Source organism: Anas platyrhynchos, chromosome 7 (genome assembly GCF_047663525.1).
Source record: "Anas platyrhynchos isolate ZD024472 breed Pekin duck chromosome 7, IASCAAS_PekinDuck_T2T, whole genome shotgun sequence".
Lineage (NCBI taxonomy): Eukaryota > Metazoa > Chordata > Aves > Anseriformes > Anatidae > Anas > Anas platyrhynchos.
Window position 1 is genome coordinate 21937085 of NC_092593.1, and position 24697 is coordinate 21961781.

Here is a 24697-nt window from a genome sequence, read left to right on the forward strand (position 1 = left end):
GCAGTGAATAAAAAAACACTATTGTGGCAGATTAATTGTGAATTCTCTTGTTTTTCTCTTTGATAATCTGAAAATGCAGTATTTGCACAAGCAGTCAGTGGTTGCGCAGTAAGCTTAAGAAAACACTTCTCTCTTCCACCTCTCATCAGTCTTCCCTTCTGCATGTGTAACTCATGCTTTAAATCAGCTGGAGATAAACAAGTAGCAGTAATAGAGGGTTGGGCCCAGCATGTCTTCATCTATGCAGATTAGCATTCTTTATAATCATTAAACTATCAGATGTCATGTCATAATCCTCTATCCTTAGTACTGCTCATTTACCCCTATAGTCATTTAAAGACTATGCTGTATCATTTGCAGGAATTTTATGTATCTGTATCAGATGATACTAGAATGATTGCAGCCCTAAAGGAACAACTTCCAGAGCTAGAGAAAATTGTAAAGCAAGTGTAAGCACAATTTTTTCTTCTTTTCTTCTTGCCCTTTCTTCTTTTTCTCAGTAAATAGATGAAGAAAATGTATTGCTTATATCTATTAAAATTGTGTTTTGTGAATGGCAATCAGTCACTGAATGTTTGCATGCAGGCTTGCTTGGATGAATGTCTGTGACCCTCTCTTTCCATATTGTTCTTGCAAACACCAAACTCTCTCATAAAGGGATTGACAGGAAGAATAAGAAATGATGTATATGCCATTGAAACTAAACTGGATGCTTGTGTCATGCTTGCACAGACTTAGTATTTCCCCAGCCTTGATAAATATGTTGATATTGTAGTTTGACAAGTGGTCTATGTTCTTTAGGTGATTTTGTGCACAAACTCTTTCAGGTAATACCTAATGATATATTCTATGTTTTACCTTTTTATAGTTCTGAAGAACCTAAAGCACCACAAAAGAAGGTAAGAATGTATTTGCCTATTTTCATAAGTGAAAGCTTTAGCACAGCAAACCTGTAAACAATCTTCTCTTTAGTAATTTTGGATATATTAAAATGACACATTGAGAAATAGCTTTTAGAATTGTGTGAAATTTTGCATTGCTACCCTTCTTGCTGCCATCAATTGATTGTAATTCAGTTCTACCCATAATGTTTATTCCTGCCATAATGTGAATCGTGATGATTAATTTTCAGCACAAAGTTCTTCTGCAGCTGTTTAACACAAGTGATGACAGAGCACAGAAACGCCAGCCTATTAGGGGCAGTGATGAAGGTGAGTTGTTTCTCTGCAAAGTTTTCTTGAGCCACTGGGGTTTATAGTAAAGTTGGTTCTCTGAAAACAAATGGTCTAAAAATAAACAGAAGTACCAACAGTTTTGAAGCCTAGCCTGAAGCAAGCTTTGTTTTTGCTAACCTGACATTTTCCATCGTTTTGAAGTACTCCTGTTTTTTTCCCAGTGTTTTTTCCAAACACTGTGCTTCCTCAGAGGAAGATGTAACAACCTTTAAAACAGGGGATGAACAAAACAGGTAAGAACCAGTATGGACACTGTCCATGCAGGTATCACAGAATCATAGAATATCCTAAGTTGGAAGGATGAGGAAGCTTCCCTGAGTCTCCTCTAGGCTGAACAAACCAAGTAACTTTAGCCACTCCTCATACGTCTTCACCTCTAGACCCTTCACCATCTTCATAATCCTCCTTTGGACAGTCTCTAATACTTCTAAGTGTTTCTTATGTTGTGGCACCTAAAACTGCACGCAGTACTTGAGGTGAGGCTGCACCAGCACAGAGCAGATAGATGATTCCAGTGCAATATATATTTGTTGCTGAAGGTCACGTGTGAGCCTCTTTCTCTTCTGCATAGTTTGAGGGAATATACAGCTGTTTTACCAGAAATGCTCCTTTGTGAGATACGAGTGGAGCAGATAATCATGCCCTGAATCTCTGCTCTGTGGCACACAGCCCAGGAAACAGAATCTGCTGTCTTGCCCTATTGCTATAGTTTGACTCCTTGAGAAGAGATCAAGGTAAAATTTACAGCAGTGTGTCAGACTGTCCTTTTCGGTTGTAGTGGCTTTTCATTTTGTCCTTTACTTCATGCAGGAAAAAGCACTGCCATGTCAACAAAATCCTGAACTCTGCTGATGAGATCTAGTCATTGTAAATAAGCATGTATATTCCTTAAAATTCATAAATCTGCAGATTTCTTTGCAACTGCGTGGTCCAGTCTCTCAATGGTTGTTTTGGTGCATCTTCATCACAGAAGATAACCTCTGCTTCAGGGTGTTTGATGTCAAAGGATAGCTCTTGCTACTGTACAATGGTAAAAATAAGGGAACAAAATGCAAAGTCTTTTATCTGAGAATGCCGTTGGCATAAAGCAAACCACAGAAAGAGCCATTTCAAAAGCAGGAAGTATCTGTATATGAACAGCAGAAATCTTGCCATACAGATCTTGCAAATCATACAAATCTTGCAGCTCCCATTGTTCCTATCAGTGTTTCTTCTAGGTCTGCAAAGAGCAAAATAGCTGATACAGCCATAGAAGTACTACTTCTCCCGTTTGCATGGGCAGGAAGTAACTGCTGCTTTCATATGGCTGCACCTTCTTGTTCGTAGGGCAGGCAGCAAACTGAACCTTGAAAACACAGACAGCTATAACCCCAGGGGCTGCCTAGCTTGGATTGACAGCTGAGCCAAAGGGGTATTTTGCTAACTTCTTCTGTCTTAAATTCATGCCACTGTGAGCTGCCTTGCTTTTTGCACACTAATGTACTATCATATTGATTTCTAGGCAGCCGGAGACCTGAGTTCATGTATTAGTCTGGGAGCTAATGTGTACTGTGCTCTTAGGCTAGGACATTTCTCTTCACTGTCTGCAACAGTCTTGAGTCAGCAATTATATGCTTGCGTGTAAAAAAAAATGGGTGCAACACAGTTTGATAGAAGTTCTGATTGTAACAAGATCTTTATTTTAAAATTTATTTTGTCATATAAAAAGTATTTTCCTGTAATAAGAGAGTTTGCAACCAGCTTTCCTGACTCTTGGAAACAATTGTTTATTTAAAATACTATGACGTCTGGGACATGACAAAGTGCCAGATGAAATTGTCATCCATAAACAGTATAACACTAAAACACTAGTACTTCATGGTTTACTAAAAGCTCTGAGAAGTCAAAGATTTCTATACTAGAAATTGTAGAACACCTGAGGAAGGGGGAGTTACCAAAACAGTAATAATGACTTATTGTTGCTTTATTTCTTTCACTTGTGAACAATGGTTATTGAAGAGAAAATAGTTTGTACAATAACATCTCTGTGGTTGTTACATGTGGCATATATAGCACAATCTTTTTTTTTCTTTTCTTTTTTTTTTCCCAGTTCTTTTTAAAGTGTACTGCATAGACCAAACTTATACCACAATCCGTGTACCAGTGTCTTCATCCGTGAAGGAAGTGATCAGCGCAGTAGCAGATAAGCTGGGTTCTGGAGAAGGCCTCATCATAGTAAAGATGAGCTCAGGAGGAGGTACTGTATTTGCATCATCTGAAGTATTTCTCACAGTGAAGCAGCAGGTCAGGTGGAATTCAAAAGCAAGATGAATTCAGTCTTGGCTTTTATATCCATGCACATGTTCAGCTAGTACAAGCCAGCTTAGAGGCAAGTCCTTTCCCCACTTCAGGCACAGACTTGAGCTCACATGGCATACAGGGAAAATGGAGATGCTCGTGTATCTGCATGTTACAGAGCAGAGCTACCCCAAGTTCCCTTCATTGTAGGACATTCAAGCTTTTTAACAACAGGAATATGAGGTAAGCATGGATGATGTCAAGTTAGATGTATGAATCAGTGACGTCAGAAAACGATGAAGTGCTAATATTCCTGTAGTGTTTACTACCATTCTGACAGCTCTGTCCATGTAAACCACTACTGAACATCTTAGTACCAAGCCCACTGAGGCAGTGTTGGCAAAGGGTCAGGAGTCAATCCCCCACTATAGGCTGTGGAAATGGGAGAGTGACTGCAAGGTGGATTCTGCTGAAGAATTAGTGTTGCTGAAGTGCTTTGGTTGAGTATGGGACACACACAGCTAATGAGAGCTCTACTGGGAGGCATTTTTGTAAGCGGTGATGCCTGCCAAAAGTGGTTACTTCCTGAGAACTGACACCAGGCAGCTCTACTTTTTGCAGTTGCAGCATTTTTGTATTGTCAGATTTGCTGACAGCGAAATCTTTCTCCCCGTGATAGAGATTTTTGTAAGTTACTTTATTATCTCTACTTTACCTGTGATGTGACACTCTTTTAGAACTGTTGTCATGAGATTTGAATACAGTTGCTACAATTTGATCACTTTCCCATGCAGTTGTCTTTCAAGGAAATTTCTGGTAAGAACAGCTCTCCACATTCTTAAAGCTCAGAGAAGAATGACTAGAGTCCCTAATTATGATGAAACTTTTGTGGGTAGTTCCTAGGGATGGCTGTGCTGGCTTCTTCACCTGCCTGTGTGGTTCGAGGGGCTGGGATTCCAGTTCTGTATGCTAGTTCTGTAGGAGACTGGCTTGGGCTGAGCTTGTTGTCACATTTCTTCAACCAAGAGGACCTTGTTGTCATCTGTTTTGTATCCTGGACATTGGTTTACTGTGCAAAATTTATTCCCGTAACGCTGATCTATGCAGCTATTGGAGTCAGTCCTGTAAATTCTACATACATTTAACAAACAGTCTTCTGTTTCATGTTTACAGAAAAAGTGGTGCTCAAGCCTCATGATGTTTCAGTGTTTACAACTCTCAGTGTTAATGGACGGCTGTTTGCTTGCCCACGTGATCAGTTCGATTCACTGGTATGTATGTATGCAGGTCTCATAAAGTTCACCTCTTCAATTAATTTGAATGCTTGGTATTTTTTGCATTATCTATGCTTTAGGTAAAAACTAGTGGAAATATTCACAACAAAGGGTTTGTAACAGTGCTATGGGACAAGCCTTGAAATTAAAACAGGCTAATGTCATCATTTCCTGAGCTAGAGCAGAAATCCATCTGGTCTACATGACAGAACTTGATCCCAGTATTCTCTGTGTTGCACTGAGCATGTAGGAAGAACTGAATATTATCACTAAGACATGCAGTAAATCCTGATTACAGAATTATCTCCTCATGGCCACAAGGATATATTATAGAAGATAGATGTTACCAATTACAGCATTATGGAGACTTGATTCCAACAGTAAATTACTTAAAATCTTTTCTTTCTGAGCCCTACAAAATACTATGTCAAAATCTCAGATAATTCCAACTAGAATCACAAAAAATATTCCTGCTAGAAAGTCTGTTTTTTCTTAAGTAAAATTGCTCGTAAGTACTTACAGTTTATACAGTAATTCTAACAATCTCCATGGGGTCTGCTTTTATAGAGTTTGATTTGACTGTACTTTTTGTTCCTTTTATTTCATTAAAAACAAATGTCATTGCCAAGTCATGTCAGCATGAACTCTGTTACTCCTAGCCTTGTTTCAGCCTCCTGTATGCTTTTAACAAGCCACTTAGTACGTATGCCTGATTTCTTTTATAGATATGGTAAAATCTGTGCTTTGCTGCTGCTTTCAGTTTAATAACTAGGGAATTCGCATACAGCCTACTGTAGTTCCATGCAGAGATACCTCTTGTTCAGTTTATTAAATTCTGGTGCTCCCTTCAGCTTAAGTAATCCTGCCAAATAGATACCCTTATGGGGCATGCTACTCTAAAGTGGGGTTGCATTAGTACAACTATGTTGAGTACTTTTTATATGGCTTTCCATCATCTGCGTGGACATACCCTTAGCAGAAAATCGTCATGACTTTCTGTGCCTGGTCCCTTGTGCTGTCTATCTACCTTGGGTCAAGTACTCCAAAAGCTACAGGGATCTCTGAGATACAGGGCTGCTATGTGCTAGTTTTTGTCAACTGGACTGACTTCTGTAGGAATTAGGGAAGAACACTCAGCACCTTTTAAGAGGTTCTCAGCACTGTATAGCAGAACACATCTCCTTATCAAATGCATTTTTTCAAAGAGATATAAATAACATGAAAAATGTTACAACCTTACCTCCCTCCCAGTTTAATCCTTTCACATTCCAGTTCCTGGCTGTTGTGCATGTGGATACATTTATTCTCATTGCACTTGGAAATTCCCATGTGAAAATTGTTCTGGGTCAGACAAATTTGCAAATATGCAATGAGTTTACATCTAAGTACTTCTTTCCTAGCCTTGGAAAATATGTGTTTGTTATGGTAACAACTATGTTGTGTTTGTCTCCAAATAGGGGAAAAAAGCCCTCTTTCAGTCTGTGAACAAGTCTTTTTCCACAGATTTCCACAAATTAGGATTTTCTACACAAAACTGGTGTACTTTTCATTCATACTCTGTCTTAACGGAAGGAATTTTTCGTTTGTGCAAACCCCATATCAGAGGGATCTGCAGGCTTTTATAAGATTGATGGCTGTCATGATTATTTTTTTATAATACAGTGCTTAAATACACTATTTTAAAAAATGTAGATGGAGCTTTGAAGGTAATAATGCCTGTGGTTTAATCATTTTTAATGTTTGTATTATAGTGATATTTGAAATACAAGTTTTCCTGAGAGTGCAAAGCAAGAACTCAAACAAAAATAAAGCTACTACATACTGTGTATTATTGAGAAAGTGACTTGATGTATTAATGCAGTCAGTCCTTTTTCTACAGGTAATAGAACATTCTTTTATAAAATGGGATTCATTTAATAAGCTCATTTTTAATGTTGCAGTATGTAAATATGGTCTGTTAATCTCACAGACTCTATTCAGTTGCTACTCAGAAAGGAGCCTGTTGACAATTCCTTTCTCTGTAATTATCTAACAAAGACCCTATGAGAAATAGAGAAAGAAACTTGTGAGTGAACTCTACTGCCCTCTCCTGGAAACAAAACAATTAAAATGTGGGTTCATGAGAAGCTTTACTGATGTTTTCCCAAAGGGTATTTCAGAGTGCATTTGAATTTGCAAGAGGGTTGTTTGTTAGTATTTAGTCCAGACTGGTTCAAACACTTTGACTGTAATATATACACAACAGATTACTTCAAATGTGGCTTGATCTCAAGCCATGTTTTAAATCTCTTTATTATAAAATTATTAAATCTCTTTATTAAATCTACTTGTGTGCAACACTGTAGATCACATCTCTTTTATTGGGTGGTATGGAAATGTCTTTCAAAAGTATTTTATACTTGAATGGTATAAAGGATTCTTTCTCATAAGACTGTGTGTATATAATTTTCATTAGCATAGCTAGGAGTTTCACAGTCACAAATGGCCGATAGTGCATCCTGGTAGTGACAAAGAGAAAGTATAAGGCATATTTCATAAATGAACAGAAGATCTTGCAATTGCTGCCGATTTCTGAAAAGCAGCAGATGTAATAATTTTCTTCATTACAATCGGTAATCTTCAAAAGTATTTGGCTTTTGCTTTGTGACCTAGTTACTGGTATATGTGAAAGGAAATCAGTAACAAAAGCTTTTTGAACAGACCTATGCTTCTAAACAAATAGGCATACTTTAGGGAACACAACACATATCAAAGTGTTTATTTCTGGCTTCAAATTTTAGGACAATGCTAAAAATAACATACTGAGAACAGTCTGTTTTATTTCCTTACAGTGCCTCTGAAGAGCTTTCAGAATTTCCCTGAGCATTCTGTGCATAGTGGATTCTGATTTAGGCTCACTTCCTAATGCCAGCCAATGGTTAAAAGCAAATTTCACTTTTAGTATGAGAAGCAGGCTTAGGGAAATGGTCACACTGGGGAAAAAAAAAAAAAAAAGAAAGAAAAAAAAAAGGAACATTATGGAAGAAAAGCACCAATCATGTAATTTAGCATTTCTGAAATATTTTTTTATTTGTAGGCGCCATTACCAGAACAAGAGGGACCATCTACTGGTACAGTAGGAACGTTTGAACTGATGAGTTCCAAAGACTTAGCTCATCAGATGACAATTTATGACTGGGAGCTCTTCAACTGTGTGCATGAGGTATGAAGATCTATGTATTCAACAGATTATGTTAGACAATGTGTGGTTGTATATTGTAGGTATATTCATTATTTACAAAACTTTATCTGATCTTGATTTTCAAAAATACTACAATAAAGCCACCTACAAGTTTTGAAAGTATGAGGTGTTCTTCCTCTAATTTTATTTTTTCATCTTGCTTATAAAACTTTTCCCAAGCATGTGCTGTTTATTGAATTACTTTAGTATGTTTCGCTCAAGATATTGAGCTATTTATGCATAATCTACAGTTAGGCTTTTAGTATGTCTCAGCTATTGACAATTGGATTTGCAACCTAAATTCTTGTCATCTGTACAACAGTAAATGCAAACTGCAGAGCAAATTTCAGGCTAGTATAGGAAGTAGACAATATTTACCTGGTCATTATTAGCTTTTTTCCACTGTCCAAAATACAAGATTTCTTACACAAACAGACAAACAAACTACTGTTTTCTTTTTCCTAGCTGGAACTGATCTATCACACTTTTGGAAGGCACAATTTTAAAAAGACCACAGCAAATCTGGACTTGTTTTTAAGAAGATTTAATGAAATTCAGTTCTGGGTGGTCACTGAGATTTGTCTTTGCTCTCAACTCAGCAAGCGTGTGCAGCTATTAAAGAAGTATATTAAGATAGCAGCCCAGTAAGTATACAATCATCTGTGAGCTGGAAATTAAGTTCAATATAGTAAAATTGTTATCTTCCTTTTTTGTTTTCAGGAAGGTGCACGTTAGAGGTTAAAATGTTCTCTGTTCAGTAATTCTGTCCATTTCCTTATAATGCAGTATAGAGGCTTGTTACTATATATTTTTCTTTTTTCCTGTCCTACTCTTCATTTGTCCTTGATTCCTAAAAATCTTTGAGCTCTTAGTGCTATATTTTCACATCAAGTTTGTGAGCAAATATATTTCAGCTCTTTAGGTGAATCCTTCATATATCCTTACACACATTAGCAAAAACTAATATATGAATTAATATATAATGACAATGAAATGATCCTATAATTTCACAAAAACAGAAGTGTTTCTCGTGCTCTTCAGGAAAACTATTCTGAGAGTGGTTCTGAGTGTGAAAGCTGAGTGGGAGAATGACAGAGATGTAGTACAGAGGTGATAAGGCTTATGTTGCCTTCAGTCTGCTTCTGGTAATGTTCTAATACTTTTATTTTAAAATGCAACAATATCAGTGTCCTTTTTTTCTTAGTAACTGTTGGGTCTGAGGTTGGATAGCAGGAAATTATTGCACTATTCTTTTATTCATATTAGGACTGAAGCTCTTTGGAGTCTTCCTGTTAAAGATTTAGACCGTGGCTGCTTGCCACTGAAGTCAAGGACCAGGATTTGAGGGATGGATGCATCAGTGGGAGCAGGAGCATGCCCCTGCCCTGCATAGCTGCAGGTTTTTTTATAGCAGTTACCTTCTCGCTTCCTTTTCAGTTCATGGTGTATTACATTCCTTACCTGTCACTCGTTGTCTAAACCAACAGTTCACTGAGGGGTATAGTGAGGAGCTGCCTTTTTTAGTGTTTGTCTAAGACTTCGGGTGTTGTGAATAGAGGTCTCTAAGGGGCTTACAGAACAAAGCAGTTCTTACAGTTAAACCATGAATTTTAACATTTGTTTTGCATTGTTAAATGTAATTGTGTGAAGGAAGAGATTCCAGTACAGCTGTGATGTCTCCCTCCTCTCGGTTCATAATTCCACATAGCTGAAATCAGTGCTCACACCGAAACTATGCATGAGCTCTGGGAAGGCCCCGCGCTGTGAGCACCGACTTCCTTCTGGGAACGGCTTCGGGCCCTCCCGTTGGAGAGAGCTGGCGATTTTCAAGATACAGCACGCAGGATCGGGTTTCTGTTCAGAACAGAGGACAGAATTTACCTCTTTAGCGTCTAAAAATACGTTTGCCACATATTCCATTATCTCACCCCTCAGAGCAAAATCGGGAAGCCGGCGGCGGCCCTGGCGGGCTGTGTCCAGGAGAGGGCACTGGCACCTGCTCACAGACGAGTCGGGGCTGCTCTGGGCTCAGAGGCATGAAATGGGAAAATGTTGAAATGTGGTAAATTAAGATACAGTAGTAATTTCCATGAACACTTGAAATCAAGTATCTTAAAAATTACAGTTAAATATTTCCTTAATAAGCCGCCCTAGTCAGTGGGTTCCTCTGTGTCATGGGTTTAGCCCTCTGCTATTTACAACAGCTTGACAACCTCCTGTTTACTTCCATGTTTCTGGTATCACTACAATGCTAAAAATAAACAGCTAAAAGCGGTCTGCTCTGCCGAGTCCTCTTTGTCTCCTAAACGCAGAGAAAGCCAAAGCACAAGATTTTCCTAAGTACAAAGCGAGCAGGCAGGTTTAATTGCAGTGGCTGGAAAGGCGCTGCGAAGTTTTGCCAGGCTCCTGCCCTCGGTGCAGTGCTGCCATGGTAACAGGTGCTATAGCATGCGGTAACACAAACACCGCGCACCCAAGTTGGAGGGGAGAAAAAGCCGAGGAATTGGATCAAAAGACGGGGGCCCAGGCCTCAAAGCAAGATCCGTGGGGAAGTTTTGCTTGTGAAGATCCTTGAGACCTAATGAGAACTTTACCCTACCTAGAAGTACCAGACTGATTATAAAAGTGTTCAGTGCAGCTCGGTGCTGCACGATTAATCTCGCATGACTGGTGGTAACAAGATGCCTTGCACGTACCAATTTTCAAAGATAGCTGTTACTGAGAACCCTGTTTCAGTTCTATGACGTGGGCTCAGACAGCATTGCAGGAGGCACATCACTTTGTATCTGCCACCCAGTGCACCCTGTGATGTGTGTGGCCTGTCTTTGTCGGCAAGCACAAGGCCAAGTGCTGGCTCCAAGTGCTGTGCACGTGTGCTTTCAGTTCCAGGAGCTGTTTTTGCCTTTGCATTTGCTGGGAAAGGATGTGGAGGTTACCAGGTTCACCTCTGTCCTCCAGCCATTGTAGGATCAAATTTGGAAACAAAGGGCAGAAGCGAACTACATTTCCTGTAGCGAGTTCTTCCCATATTAATTGCATAATATTAAAGACCTTCTAGGAAGTGCTTGTGCATACCTTTATGGATACCCACAAACACTGTATATATTTCCGCTTTGCAGTTATACCCACAGGCTATTTAGAAACCTTCCTGTGTATCACTACACTCAGACACTTTCACTTAGTTTTTGAGAATCATTCTTTCATACACAAGTGTATGCTATAAGCCCGAGGAGCCTCTAAGAAATTTTTGAAGAGAGTGCGTGTGTGCAGAGAAAATACCAAGATGAATATGCTCATGTAAGTACAGAGAGATTTTAACCATGTTTGTGTTGGAGACAAAAGCACATGTTTATATATGTGTTGACTGTTCACACTAAGGAGAAATTTGTTCCAATACAGACCTTACTGGGAGGTCAAGGGACATCTGCTCCAAACACACCGTGGTACTTTGAATAATTCACTTCCTGACATTTTGCAGGCAGAATATATATACCGCTGCCAGTGGAGCCACACAGCACTGTTTCTCATTACAGTGTTCCTGTATTTGGAACTGAGCTATTCAGTGTAGATTCTGTAGAGTTTACTGAATATTTGGTCTATAAAGCCTTATATCTAGACTGATTTTAACAGGGACTTAGTCAAATTGCCTTGCTTAACAGAATATTTAGCAAACTTATCCTTTTTAAAATGAAAGATAGATTCAAATTACATATTGCAGATGCATTTGCAGCTGCCTACTATGTTTGAGCACCACTGATGTGTGCTAATTATTTTTACCATGCCACAATTTATTCTCAATGTCGCAAGCTATGGACATATATTCCTTTCTAGATTTAGTTGTGGCTGGGGAAGAGGTTATCATTGACAGCCTTTCCTGGTTGCTTTTCATCCTTATTTCCCCTCAGATCCACTAACAAGGCACTCCCTGACCTGCTCTAGTCTGAATAAGTTGGGGTAGCTTTAGCATTTCAGCTTATCTTCGCTAACCTTGCTCACTGGCCCTAATCTGATGTGGGAGAATTTGTATGAGCAGCTCTGCCAGAAGATCTGAGGGTGCAGCAGTCTCCAACAGGCAGACCATCAGATGGGGAGAGATGATTTTTTCATATGCTCAGTGTTCACACAGTGCAGACACAAGTGAGGCCCAGATCTAAAGGACTCACCCCCTCAATACATTGAGTCTGGTGAAACAGAGGGACAGAAAAAACAGAATAACAATAAGGTGATGTGGCAATTACGGAGTCGGACAGTAGCATGTGATGATTGTACTAATTTTATCTGGAGCTGAGGATGCTTCAGAGGAGCGAAGAGTTTAAGCAATGAATAATAATAAAAAAAAAAAAACAAACATATGGGAAACGTAGCTTGAATCTTGTGGAATTTTTCTTGGTAAACAGCAAAAGAAGCAGAGACTGAGGTTCTGAAAACATTTTGGAAATTAGTTGTGAAAAAGAGCAAGTGATTTGCAGGAACCTCGCAAGACAGATTTATGAGGCTTTATTCTCTCTCTTCCCTCCCCATTGAGTCAATGAGCCAAGCGATGCAGTCACAGCTGAGCAGTTGTATGGGCAGCTTCTGTCAGAGCCCCATTTTGTCTGCTCTTCTATAAAGTGTATTGGATCTGCCATAATACTCAGTTACATTTTCCAGTTTTTCCTAATTGGTGACACAAATTCTCATTTGCATTAGGGATAAAGGCTGACCTAGAGCTCCTACTACTCTTTTAATGATGCTGGTAGCAAATGGCAGTTGTTTGAAGCATCCTAAAGAGTTCCAGAAATCACAAATACTATTTAGAAATCATACACATCGAGATGTCACTGACACACAGGCATCTCTAGACAGCTGGTTTTCTCTTTAAAAAGACTCAATACCCCTGTAAACTGCAATGAAGATCTTCTAGGGACCGCTTCCAGCATTCAGTAGCTGTTCAGAAGCTGTCAGCAGGTTCTTCAGTGAGTGGGGTTGTAAACCAGTTGCTTCCACTGGTATTCTCTGGGACTGAATTTGGCCCAGATTCAGGACTGTGCTTCCAGGTGGGGAGAAACTTCAAAGACTCCTTTAACGACCTTGCAGAAGCTGGCACCCAGTGAAGTAGAAGCAGGAGGTTATTTTAAGAGGGAAGGGGAAGGAGCCTCCAGAGCGTGGTGAATTACTCATACATCGGTGAAGTTGTGTGTTGCAGGCCTGCTGGCCAGGGCTGCCAGACTCCAGTCAAATTTATGCTGCGTGGCTGGGGTCAGCCTTCTTTAGGTTGTCTTGTGTACTTTCGCTCTGACTGATGCATACAACTTAAATTTTTGTGTTTCAGCTGTAAAGAATACAAAAATCTGAATTCCTTTTTTGCTATTATTATGGGACTGAGTAATGTTGCCGTGAGCCGTCTCTCATTAACGTGGGAGGTAAGTCTTAGCTACCATCCAATTCTAAGAAGTTTGTCAGGAATTTCTGCTTTTAGTTAGCAAAAACATGAGTTAGGCCTTTATTACTGATAATATTACATCTAGTAATTCAGCTCCTGAGCAGAAGCCTTTACCTAAGGATGACAATTTTTATTAGTAAGGAGGTATACCTATGGATGTGTTTAGTTCTCATAAGCAGTTAGCAAGTGTGACACTACCAGCTTTATTGATGAGCTAAATTGCCCAACAGGGTGAGCGAGTTAGCCTCTTACATCAGCCCATCCTCTTTTTGACTACTGGTCATTTGCTGAGATCACTCAATATGTTGTTCTCTAAAATCCATCCTTTGTTTATACATATTATTTTCGGATCTCTATATGGACTCTGTTACCCTAGTAACACATGGGTTCTGTTTTTCTCTCTGACATGCATTCCCCTTGTTATTATCAATTTGGTCTTCATTCTCAGAGCTTCCACCTGTTTCTGTGGCTTTGCTCTTTTGTGTACGAGTATACAGACTGGTTGCAGTGTCCAGCAGGTTGAGGTAGTAAACACATGTAACTACTGAGAACATTCTGGTTGATGAAAGATCTGCAGATTTGAATCTGCATGTATTTTGTTCATTAGAAATTCAAAATAGTTAGCATTATGCTAACACAGCCCAAATTTGAACACCTAACAAAGTGGTCTGAACTAGGAGTTCAGACAAACACATCTGAGAAGTCACCAGCCCCATTTTCAGAAGTACGCGTTGCAAGTAATTTATGCAATCAGCACTGAAAGCAAAGATTTGCAGATCAGTTTTAAAAATAATGACCTTTCTTTTGTGGCTACAGAGAGGAATAGTTGGGAGAGCTCAGACAGTACAGGCATAGTATGATGACAGAAGAGGCAACTGGAATTATATACTACATTCAGCAATCTGAAATAGACACAGGGTCTGAGCTTGGGGGGTACACAGTTCATTTGTCAGTGTGGAGTATGACCTGAGTTCGGGAAATGTCACACACAGGTTCTGTAGAGCAGTCAATTTATCAGGAGAACCTCTGCAACTTGATTCTTAGCCATATATATATATAAAGAGAGAGATTATGCTTAAAAACAAACATATCAAGACCTGTTTTTTGCCATATTATCATGCATTTACATTAGTTGCTTGCACAAATTAGATATTTGCAGGTGCAAATGTCCAATTATACCACTTATTTCACAAATACCTAATCTGTATGCATATGCAAACTAGGCACACAGTTGTTCACACACATCATTAAAAATTAGGCCCTTGCTGTGGCACAGTGTAAATATCTTGCTAGGGTACACACTCCAAATGTAGGAAGTATTGCAAAAAATCATTTATGCTCTATAAAGTCTCTATTAATTTTTAATATTACACACTGCCAGTAGTAGTCTGATTGAATCAGCAAATGTAGTGAAACTTCTTACTAAAACTAGAAAGCTGACATCTTATGAGTGTGCATAAAAAGTTGGTCTAATTTCTGAAACTAATTTATAATGCATGCTATAGTCTTTTAGTAATACTATTTAATATGTCTAACATAACATTAAGATATTATGAACATAATATGAAAATATTTAGTAATGCCCATTTCATCCCATTCGCTGTACAATCAAGTGACCATAATTTACTTGTGTAGGTATTGTGGACTGAAAACCTATTCATTAATTTATAGTCCAGAAAGCACTAGAGGCTGCTGGGCATGTCAAGAATTAGAGCAGCAGTTGATGATACATTAGTGTGAACAGAAAACCTCCTGGAAATGCCCAGGCATGGACTTGGATGTTGCAAGGGCAGTTCATCCTAGGTATGAATAATTAAGCTACCCCTTTGAAAGCTGTATATAAATTATATTTTCAGATGGGCTATAACGAGGAATGTCCTGAAGCTACTCACTTGAACTTTCACTTAGATTCTGAATTTAGTGATTTCAACGTAAACCAAACAAAAATCCAAACCTAAGCATCCCGTAGGAATAAATCCAAGTTGGGGTTTAAATCAGGATCCAGGTTTCATGGCTGGTCCCGTCTCTATTTATAATCTGGTTGCTAGGAGACATGTTGTATTTTAGATTAGCACATTGTTAGAAATATCTGGCAAAAAGAGCGCTTTCCTGACTTAGGGCGTTGTAGAAGGAACTAGCATTTACAGTAAAATTACCACACAAATTGGATTTAATTAAGGTCTGCTATTTTTGTTTTTATTAACAGAAACTTCCAAGCAAGTTCAAGAAGATCTATGCAGAATTTGAAAGCTTAATGGTGAATAGTAATAGATCCCTTATTCTATGCACAATCTGAGCTAATTCAGTTTCTGAGTAACTGATTTGAATTCCTTGATTCAGAACATTTTATATGTCCTTGTTTGACTTTAAGAAGTTTATGATCCCATTTTAGAGCTGCTAAAACAAGTATGTATGACTAATAAATTATACTCTTAGGAACCTACTCTGAGAGAACTTATGTACCACTCAAAGTTAATCTGGGAAACTCAGCAAAGCTTTATCACATGTTTTCCAATAGTACATATGGGAAATTATATTTTCCAACCTGGATTTTTCCAGGCAATACGTTTTAGTGTTACAGAATACTGGCTCTGCAGCTGCAAGGATGGAGGTAAAATATGTGGTTCCTTTTATGAACAATTTTTTGTAATCATATCTTACCTTGTTATTTGCTATGAAAACTGTGTTTAGCAGCTGCATTTTCATTGTGTAAACTGCACGTGAAAATGATAAAAGGCATCTGTAGCTTTCAGATGCACTTTTAAAGCCACAAGAGAAGATAATGATTTTAATAAATGCCATGACATCTAAATGAATGCATGCAGTGTCTTAATACATTCAATAATATGTATTAATAATTATTTGATTTCTCTTTTTTCGTAAGGATCCATCAAGAAACCATAGGGCCTACAGACTAACTGTAGCTAAATTGGACCCTCCAATAATTCCTTTCATGCCACTTCTTATAAAAGGTAAGCTTGGATGCTACCAGAATTATTAACTTGAAAGCTATTTGTCAAATATTTGAAGAGTAGGAGTAAAAAGCATCAAGAAAAAGCAAAAATCAATCTCAGTGTGAGGTATGATCTTTTTCCATTATAAAAAGCGTGACACAGAGTCAAGAAAAACTGCTTTAGTACATCTGAATATTATACCTCAATTTTACTAGTCTCAGAAATGCTTCAAATTAAAGCCTAAATGTTTTACTTTTATAGCTGCTTTGATTGTTGTAAGGCATAGATAAAATGTTCTGTTGTTTTGTATGGCCATGGTTTAGTTACAGGCTTTAATGTGGCTTTTATTCCTATACAGACATGACGTTTACTCATGAGGGAAACAAGACACTCACTGACAATCTAGTAAACTTTGAAAAAATGGTATGTATCACATTTTTGAAATTATGGTTGCGGGATGAAAAATATAAAGGCCTCCCTGTTCGTCTCTTCAAGAAAAACTTCTAAACAATGACTTCCAGGGCCAGAGAAAGGGAAGACAGCACCAGGAGCTGGCAAAAATAGTCTGCATTGTGCAGAGAGCATGGGTCCTCTGGGTTTCTGGAAAACCTCATAGAGGTGGAAAAGAAACTGCCCACTGAGCCATGCACAGCCAAAATGTTTCCTAGGAGAGGCAGCAGCAGTGATAGGAAGCAGCATTAGACAGTTCTTAACAGCCAGTTTGGGACCACACTATGATTTTAACTGCTGTTCCTTCGAACAGGACTGAACTGCCACAGACTGGGACAGTTCTGCATTGCTCCTCAGAGAGTGAAAGGAGCTTTATACAGAACGAGCACAACATCTTATTTTCCTCTTTCCTTTAACAAGCATAAAGAGCCTTCTGTGACTTGGTTGCTTTCATGTTGGAAAGGGAGATAAGTGACAGAAGGTTAGATTATGCTCAAATTTGATTTATTTTAAATCCTGCACCTAAGCTCTCATCATTTCAAACACCATGGTCAAAAACTGCAAGCAGGCAACTTCTGATGGAAGGAATCTCAACTGAAACTCAGGTTTCTCAGCAGTGAGAAGTAGTTTTGTTGTCTGCTAAGACCATGTCCTTAATTAATGCTGTTAATGACACACAGATCTGAGAACCAGAGTTATCTATGCCAAGCTATTAGCAACTGCACTGCAAAGGTAAACCTTGACTTTCTGTGTCTTCATTCAGCCATGTTCTTAGACCATATCAATTCTGATATCTGTATTTGCTTGTTCTTAGTACTACAGTAACCAGATCCACTGCATGGTTATTTCCACTGCACTACAGAGGAACTTTTCTTACCTTCTGAGCTCTGATAACGTGGAGGGGAAAACAGGAGTACTTTCAGCTCTTTAGAAAGCTTCACAGAAGAGTGATTATCACTGAGCAAATTCTTTTTTAAGATTTTAGTCTAGTTCCAGGAGAGTCCTAGGGTGGAAATACCACTCTACTTAGCTGAGACTTTTTTGTAAATGATAGTGTTAATGTCTGAGTAAGGGCCTGACCTCACTTTGCAGTAATGTCATTATGTAATTGCATATGCAGACTCTGCTGCCATCTCATTCGTAAGGCTGGAGCTTTCCACCTGGGAGAAATGACTTTTTCCTACACTGCCTGTTCTAGTTTGTTATAATAGTGTAGATAATAAATATTTGGGGGAATACAAAGAGATCTCAGGCTTAGCTGGAGCACCTCCAAACCAGGAGGGATGGCAGCTGAATTGCTATAGCCATCTAAGTCACTGACTCCCTGTTCTCCACCTCAGTTGGCCTACTTACACCTCTTGAGGACAAGAGTGATAATTATAATAGCTTAAACAGGTTTGTATCTGGACTGCTGCAGGTCTGCATTTTTCTCCCAAGTCTGCACATGCCCTTATCTTAAAAAATATATTATCTCCAAGACATGGTTTTACTAGTAGCACCCTAAGGTTTGAAATAAAATTGTATACCGAATAAATAGAGTATCACCTTTTTTGATAAGTAATCTGAGTTTTCACCATTTCATTTAGGAGGGGAAAGTGGAGATCAATTGTTGTATTTTTGATGCTGTTTATTTTTCAGAGTATCAATATCACATCTCATGTTCCTCCACACGAGAGAATAGGGAACGTTCTCCTCACTCAGTTCTATAAACCTTTCCTTAGTTCTCTACCTAAAAGCTCTTTCTGCTTTTTCTCCAGGCCTTACTACAAGTATATCTTTCATGGTTTTAATGCTCTTTACTGGCTATTCTGCATGTTTCTATGGTGTTTCTACTGCTTCTCTCAACCCATAGTTCTTCAAAGCAACATGTATTCAGATTCCACCCACATAACTCATTCAAGTCCTAATGTAGACCCGGCAGTTTTTAGCTTTTTGCATATGTCATCAGGTCAAGCAAAGAAGAAAAGCCTACTGTTAAACCTCAGTCACTACCGCCTACTTGTGTAAGGCTTACAACTGTCATATCCACACATAATTGCCAGATATTAACTAGTGAAGACAAGACCACTCAGCCAGATAACTCTCAGATAAATTGTGCTCTCTTTTACATAAGTATGAACTCAAGGTAGCTCTGTGATGTTATTCCGCTCTTTTAAGGAGAAAAGCAGAAACTAGATCTCCTCACAGGAATCATGTCCTGCCACTTGTTATTTCTGCCATTTGTTTTCTACTGCATGACATTCTGTTACAAGCAGATGAAGAAAAATTTCTGGGGGAGATTCTTTTACTGATCTATCTAAAAACATCTTCATTCTTTGCAAAATGATTTCCCTGGATCCTAACTTTGATGCTTGCATAAGTTTATGAATAAAAATATCTGGGTAGTTCCCACTGGAGGTGCTGTTTTTCACCAGAGGAGGTGGGTCCCTCCATCTCTCATGTAAGCACAGTGATGAAACCAAGAGCAGCCTCTGGCATCATGTCTGCATTCTCACCACAGAGCTCTGATCCCGACAGCTGATGTGCTGCTGACAACTTTATTCCTGTAACTGGCAGCCAAAAGTAGAAGTTTGATCTAGTGGCATCCCTTCAGCTGAAACAGCGTCCTTTAAATCTTTAATGTTTCCTGATGTTTCTATTATTTATATTAAGTGATGCATCTTGAAACATGCAGGAGCTGTCAGACAGTGTCTGAGCCAGGAGTTTTCTAAGTGCCAGAAACAGTGAGGCCTGGTTTCCTAAACATTTGTGTATCATGGCTGCCTGAGCACTGCTCAGAGCTTTCCTCGTGGCTGGGGCATGTGTGGTTTCTTCATTGCTGGGGAATTCTGTGTGAATAGGCTTTTGTCATAACGTAGGAACTTGCACTACAGCTTTTTCCCTGAAGGAGACAGAATAAGAGGCCACTTTCATGATCCTTCTCTTCTCCACAGCCATGTATTTTCACAGAAGATTGGTAGGAACTTTATTTCAGTTAAAAATTCAGGGCTTTTTTTTCAAATTGGACAAAGTGATTTAGAGAAGGGGAAAACAGACAGTTTGATGTTACACCGCATTAGCCTTTTTTTTAAAAAAAAAAACAAAAAAAAAAACAAACAAACTCAAGCTATAAAGGAAAGGAACCAAGTCAATTTTTTCCTGCTGTACTTTCCTATAAATAAGTCTTTTCGGAGGTGTAGTGGCAGAACTGTGTTAGTAACGCTACAGAGTGTTACTGAGTTTTACCTGCTGCTACCTTTGTAACTGCCTGCTCCTTCTTCCCTTTCCCCATCTCCTTATCCCCACGGATGCCTCTTATTCAGAGGAGACTGTGAGGAGTAGGAGGGCAAGGAAAGCTAGCCAGGGAAGAGAACACCATGTGTGGTAGAGCCACAGCTATGTGTAAACAGGGAAGTTTGTAGGCTGACCCATTTACTCTGTACAAGATGTGGGCAAGCAATATTTAATGTGTCAGAAATATGTACGCTCTTTGTATTTACCTGTGCACTTTGCCATGTCACTTCATTGCATGAAGCAGGGAGGCAGGTTAGGGGGGAGAGTGTGGAATGGTGGAAACTAGAATTTCGCCTTAAAATCCAGCCTGGAACATGTTACGCTTTTGTCAGTAAGTAGACAGAAAACTAAATTACTGGTATTAGCAGTATAAGTGTTTGGTTAAAAGGCTTTGTCTTCAGTACCAAACAAGACATGCTTTTAGAGCAATATTGAAGTTCTTTTACTTATCTCACTGTAACAAACTGATAAAGAGAAGCTGTTTCCACCATGATGTTGCTCAGATGTGCCTTATAGGTTGGTATATATTTCTTGACCTTGTGTGGTAAAAACTATCTGCATCTTTTCTCCGCTAGTGAATTGGTAGTAGCCATTAATTATGCACATTGCTTTAGAAAACCCATATTTTAAAATTTGAAAACACAGATGTCATAGAGGAACAAGGAATAAACAGAAGTTTTTAAAATGCTGCATTTGTAGTTTGTCAGGTTGAGAACGTTTTGTGATCTGCAAGCAGGTGAAAGAATGGTAAAAGATGGCAGTAAATAGCAAACACAGTTTGTGATCTGGAATACACATTTGACTTTTAGCTCTCATCAGGTGGAGGAGAACCTTCAAAACTGTCAGTTGTATTAGTTCCTGTAAACTGTATGATTTTACACATACAAGACAACCTGCAAACTGCACTTTTTTCTCTACTTCAGCAGAGTAATCTTGCACTCAAACTGCCACTAATGAATTTTGAATTCACAGAAAGGTACGCACTTACTTCGGAACTTACCAGTGTCATTTCTCAAATCATCAGACAGCCTGAACAAAGATCACTTTCCATGGCACCATCTCCACATAGCTGTACCGTGCAGCATGTCTCAGAAGCGGCACCTGTAGAGGGAGCAGATGTCACAAATGAGCTCTGAAACTGCTGACCTGCCATGGCAGCACAAGACAGTGCCATGATGCTGGTCACTGATTCTTCTTTTTGTCAAACCTCTTCACCCTTCAGGTGTGAAATGAGGATTAGAGAATCTGTGCATATTGGTTTTCGGGTTTTGTGGAGATGAACAAAAGGGAATTCACACTCTGATCCTTATGCAAAAAAGGGCAAACATTCTTTCATTTTTGGAACATAAAGATTATGCAAAAAGTGTGTGACTAAAGCCCTTAGTAGTTTTCTATGGCATATATGAATATTTATAACATTTTAAAGCCTCAGTTTGGAATGGATTAGAAGATAATGTGCTGGCCTGCTGCCACCATTCCAGACTGCGTAAAACTTGAAAGGGTATTGTTGTGTATATATATAGCATGCTAGTAGTTGCAGTTGCTTGTTATATTATGCAGTTGGTTCTATTTCAGAAAGATACATATTTAGGTTTGTATGGCTTCTTCGTAATGGTCTGTCTTAGCACAGTGAGTAAACAGAGGTTAATTTTTTCAGGTAGAGGTAATCCTCTATTTGAAGAAATAGGAGGATATAATAAGATGAAATAAGGAGTTGGCAATTGAACTTCTGTTTGACCATTTTCTCTACATGTTTCCAGTTTTCTTGCATCAAAAGAAGAGAATCCAACTTAATCTGCATGATTCAGGGAGGGAAATTCGTTTTTGCTTCATGTGCTGTTATTCCATCCAATTCACACCTTCTGAAGAGGAACTCTTTGGGACTTATATTAGAAAGTACAATAGCCCTTGCAAAAAGTAATGTGAAAGGAGCTCTTCAAGGATGCATAATGCTCCAGAATCTCCCTACTGGGTTGTGATGTTCTTTTCTGGTCAAAGATTCTCCATTTATTCTGTATTAACACCCACTTCCTTATTCCTTTGTGTTTCATCATTGCCAGCATACTTCTGAATGCACAGATTGAATGAGATTATCCTCAGGAATAGGCAAAGTAACTCCTTAAAATGAAACCTTTCAGCCAACTGAAGAAAAACAGGCAGTTCAACCCTTAACCAGAAGTCAGACAAGTTCATTGCCACTTCTGTTCTCCTTGCCTGGAACAGTCCGTATAATGAGAAATTTGGAAACAGTGAGAACTTTTTTAAACCTTTACTACACTCATTTGTCCTTCAGTCCAGTACAGCATTACAATACCTATTCTGAATGCTATGCTTTTTCAAGAACAAATTTCCCACATAAAGAAAACAAAGAGTAAAATGATTCAGCAGAACAGTCATTTTTGCAAAATCTTAATTTTTCATTTAAGAAACTTAATACTAAACTAATCAAACACTGAGCATACAGTCTAGCTTCAAAGATGGTTGTGAAATGAGGCTTTAAAACCTAAAAATTTACCAATATGAAAAATTAGGGTGTATATTGACAGCCTGTTCAGAAAACACATCAAGCAGCACCAGCAGTCTCCATAAAACTGAAGTGTTCTTAGGAAAGCTACCCTTTAAGTCAGACACTCTTGGCACTTCATCAGGTTAGCTGGTCCAATTCAACTTGATGATCTTTCCTTGAAATAGTTATTTTAGAGGAGTATTTTCTGAAATTATGTGAGTCAAAACAGCAGCAGCAACACATAACAGTCAGAGACAAATATGAATCTACAGAGTTATGAAACATTCATGTTTTCATGTTCATGTTGTTTTGATTGTCATTTTGATAGGGTTAGACTTGAAGAACCAATGCTAATATGCAGTGCATTCTGTCTCAATCCAATATTATAGTGGGTGATGGTGTACCATTTAAGAGGTTCCATCAAAGTCAATGGGGCTTATTCGCATGCTTAATGCTAAGCACATATGAGAATGTTTGCAAGGTAAGTGCCTTAGAAAGTCTGTTTATTAATAATGAAGAGATATGAAAATTAACATAGTATAAAAATGACTCTTACGTGAAATCTACTTATTTTCCACATGTTAATCCATATGACTTTAGGAACAATATAAGCAGACTCATCTGAATTCCTGTGATCTTTTGGAAATTTGCATTTTAGAATTAAAATACTTTTACATCACTTTCAGAGTGACTACATTTCATTTGATTATACAACGTATAATCCACAAAAACATGGTATGTGTATCAGCAGTATTTCTAAAGCTGACCAGCAGCCATGATCATTTTGGGGCTTGACAATGTTTAAGGTTATTCAGCATATATGTTTGTAAGGAATGTCTTACATTGGTGCTATCCATTCCTTGAATGACATAAATATCTAATTTAATCACTTTCACATAAGATTATAATTGAGTATGAATTTTGAAGCGCATGTACCCTCGGTTTTACTGTTTGCTAGTAAGAAATGTCATTCTGTTGTGTCAATACTCACAACTACCTTGTGAACCTCACACAAAATTTCAAGAAGGTATGAAGCAGCCTGATGAGAGTGTGCTGTGTTAAAACAAGTAATTGTGTTGTAATTGTTTGACCATATTAAAGCACTTAAACAAACATTAGGCTCTGATTTAGCTTTTCCCTCCTCTGCAAACTTAACCTAAGCAAAAGAAACTGAAACAACCATCATCCTTAAAGCAGTGAATAAGTCAAACAGTCTAGCTAAGGGAATTCAGTTTTAGTGATGAATTTTCAGTTTATTTGATATTGTGAAGAACAGCTAATTCTACTTGGCACCAGTGGGTCTATTACCTGGGTGGTGTCGATCACACAAGCAAGTTAAAATTTTGCAGTCCAGAACTAAATCTGAAATGTTTCACTTCATGACTTGGTTTCCCTTGTTCCTAAAAACTACTGTAAAATAGAATCTGATTTATCAGATAAAATATATTGAATATTATTTTCTTAGCTGAGTGAGTGAAGTGATGTTTTATTTATGGAGGAGTGAGCACAGCCAAAAGCGACCAAAGTAAATTCTGCTTTTTTTGTGAGTTGCCAATAGGAGTATCCACCAAATATGGATCTGCTTGTCATACTGGATTAGATACACATGTACAAGCTATCATGGTCTAACAGGTCTGTTTGATGAAACTTGCCCACAGGGCCACAGTCCTAACTGTGTCCTTCTCACATGTGAATCGAGCAAACTTCCAGAAGGAATTGGTGAATATAGGCCTTCACCTGTTTGTTTGTCTTGTTTGCTTGTTTGTTTTGTTTTTGTTTTTCCTGTCATTTTCAAGGAGGGCTGCATTTCAAATTCAAACTGATATGAAATATGAAAGCTCTGTAACTGGTGACTATGGTCTAGAAATGCCCTTGTTAGGAACTGATGGTTTTAAAATGAAAAGGTGTTACATACTTCAAGTCATTGTACGTGATATTCCTTTTACTTTTTAATATGGGAAGATGGTATCAAAGAAATGCACATTGAAGGGGATGATTTTCATTTTTAGTTAAGGCCTTTTATAGCATCCAAGCAAGGGAAAGGGTTCTCTGAGTGCATGTAAATTACACTCATGCTCATTTAAAG

General features: G+C 38.4%; 1 protein-coding gene across 20 annotated transcripts in view; it reads left to right on the forward strand.

Moving 5' to 3' along the window:
• Positions 1-24697, forward strand: part of RAPGEF4 (Rap guanine nucleotide exchange factor 4) — a 152146-nt gene that overhangs the window by 123904 nt on the left and 3545 nt on the right. For 17 of the 20 annotated variants that reach the window (XM_027461176.3, XM_038182436.2, XM_027461174.3 and 14 more), the window contains 11 exons: positions 361-449; positions 869-899; positions 1133-1211; positions 3325-3471; positions 4686-4783; positions 7863-7988; positions 8472-8650; positions 13318-13408; positions 15635-15685; positions 16313-16400; positions 16741-16805. In XM_027461176.3, the coding sequence (XP_027316977.2) occupies positions 361-449; positions 869-899; positions 1133-1211; positions 3325-3471; positions 4686-4783; positions 7863-7988; positions 8472-8650; positions 13318-13408; positions 15635-15685; positions 16313-16400; positions 16741-16805 (1044 nt within the window). Of the gene's footprint in view, positions 1-360; positions 450-868; positions 900-1132; positions 1212-3324; positions 3472-4685; positions 4784-6537; positions 6666-7862; positions 7989-8471; positions 8651-13317; positions 13409-15063; positions 15566-15634; positions 15686-16312; positions 16401-16740; positions 16806-24697 lie in introns of those variants that run through there. The other 3 variants (XM_072040943.1, XM_072040944.1, XM_072040948.1) reach the window with 3 other exon arrangements.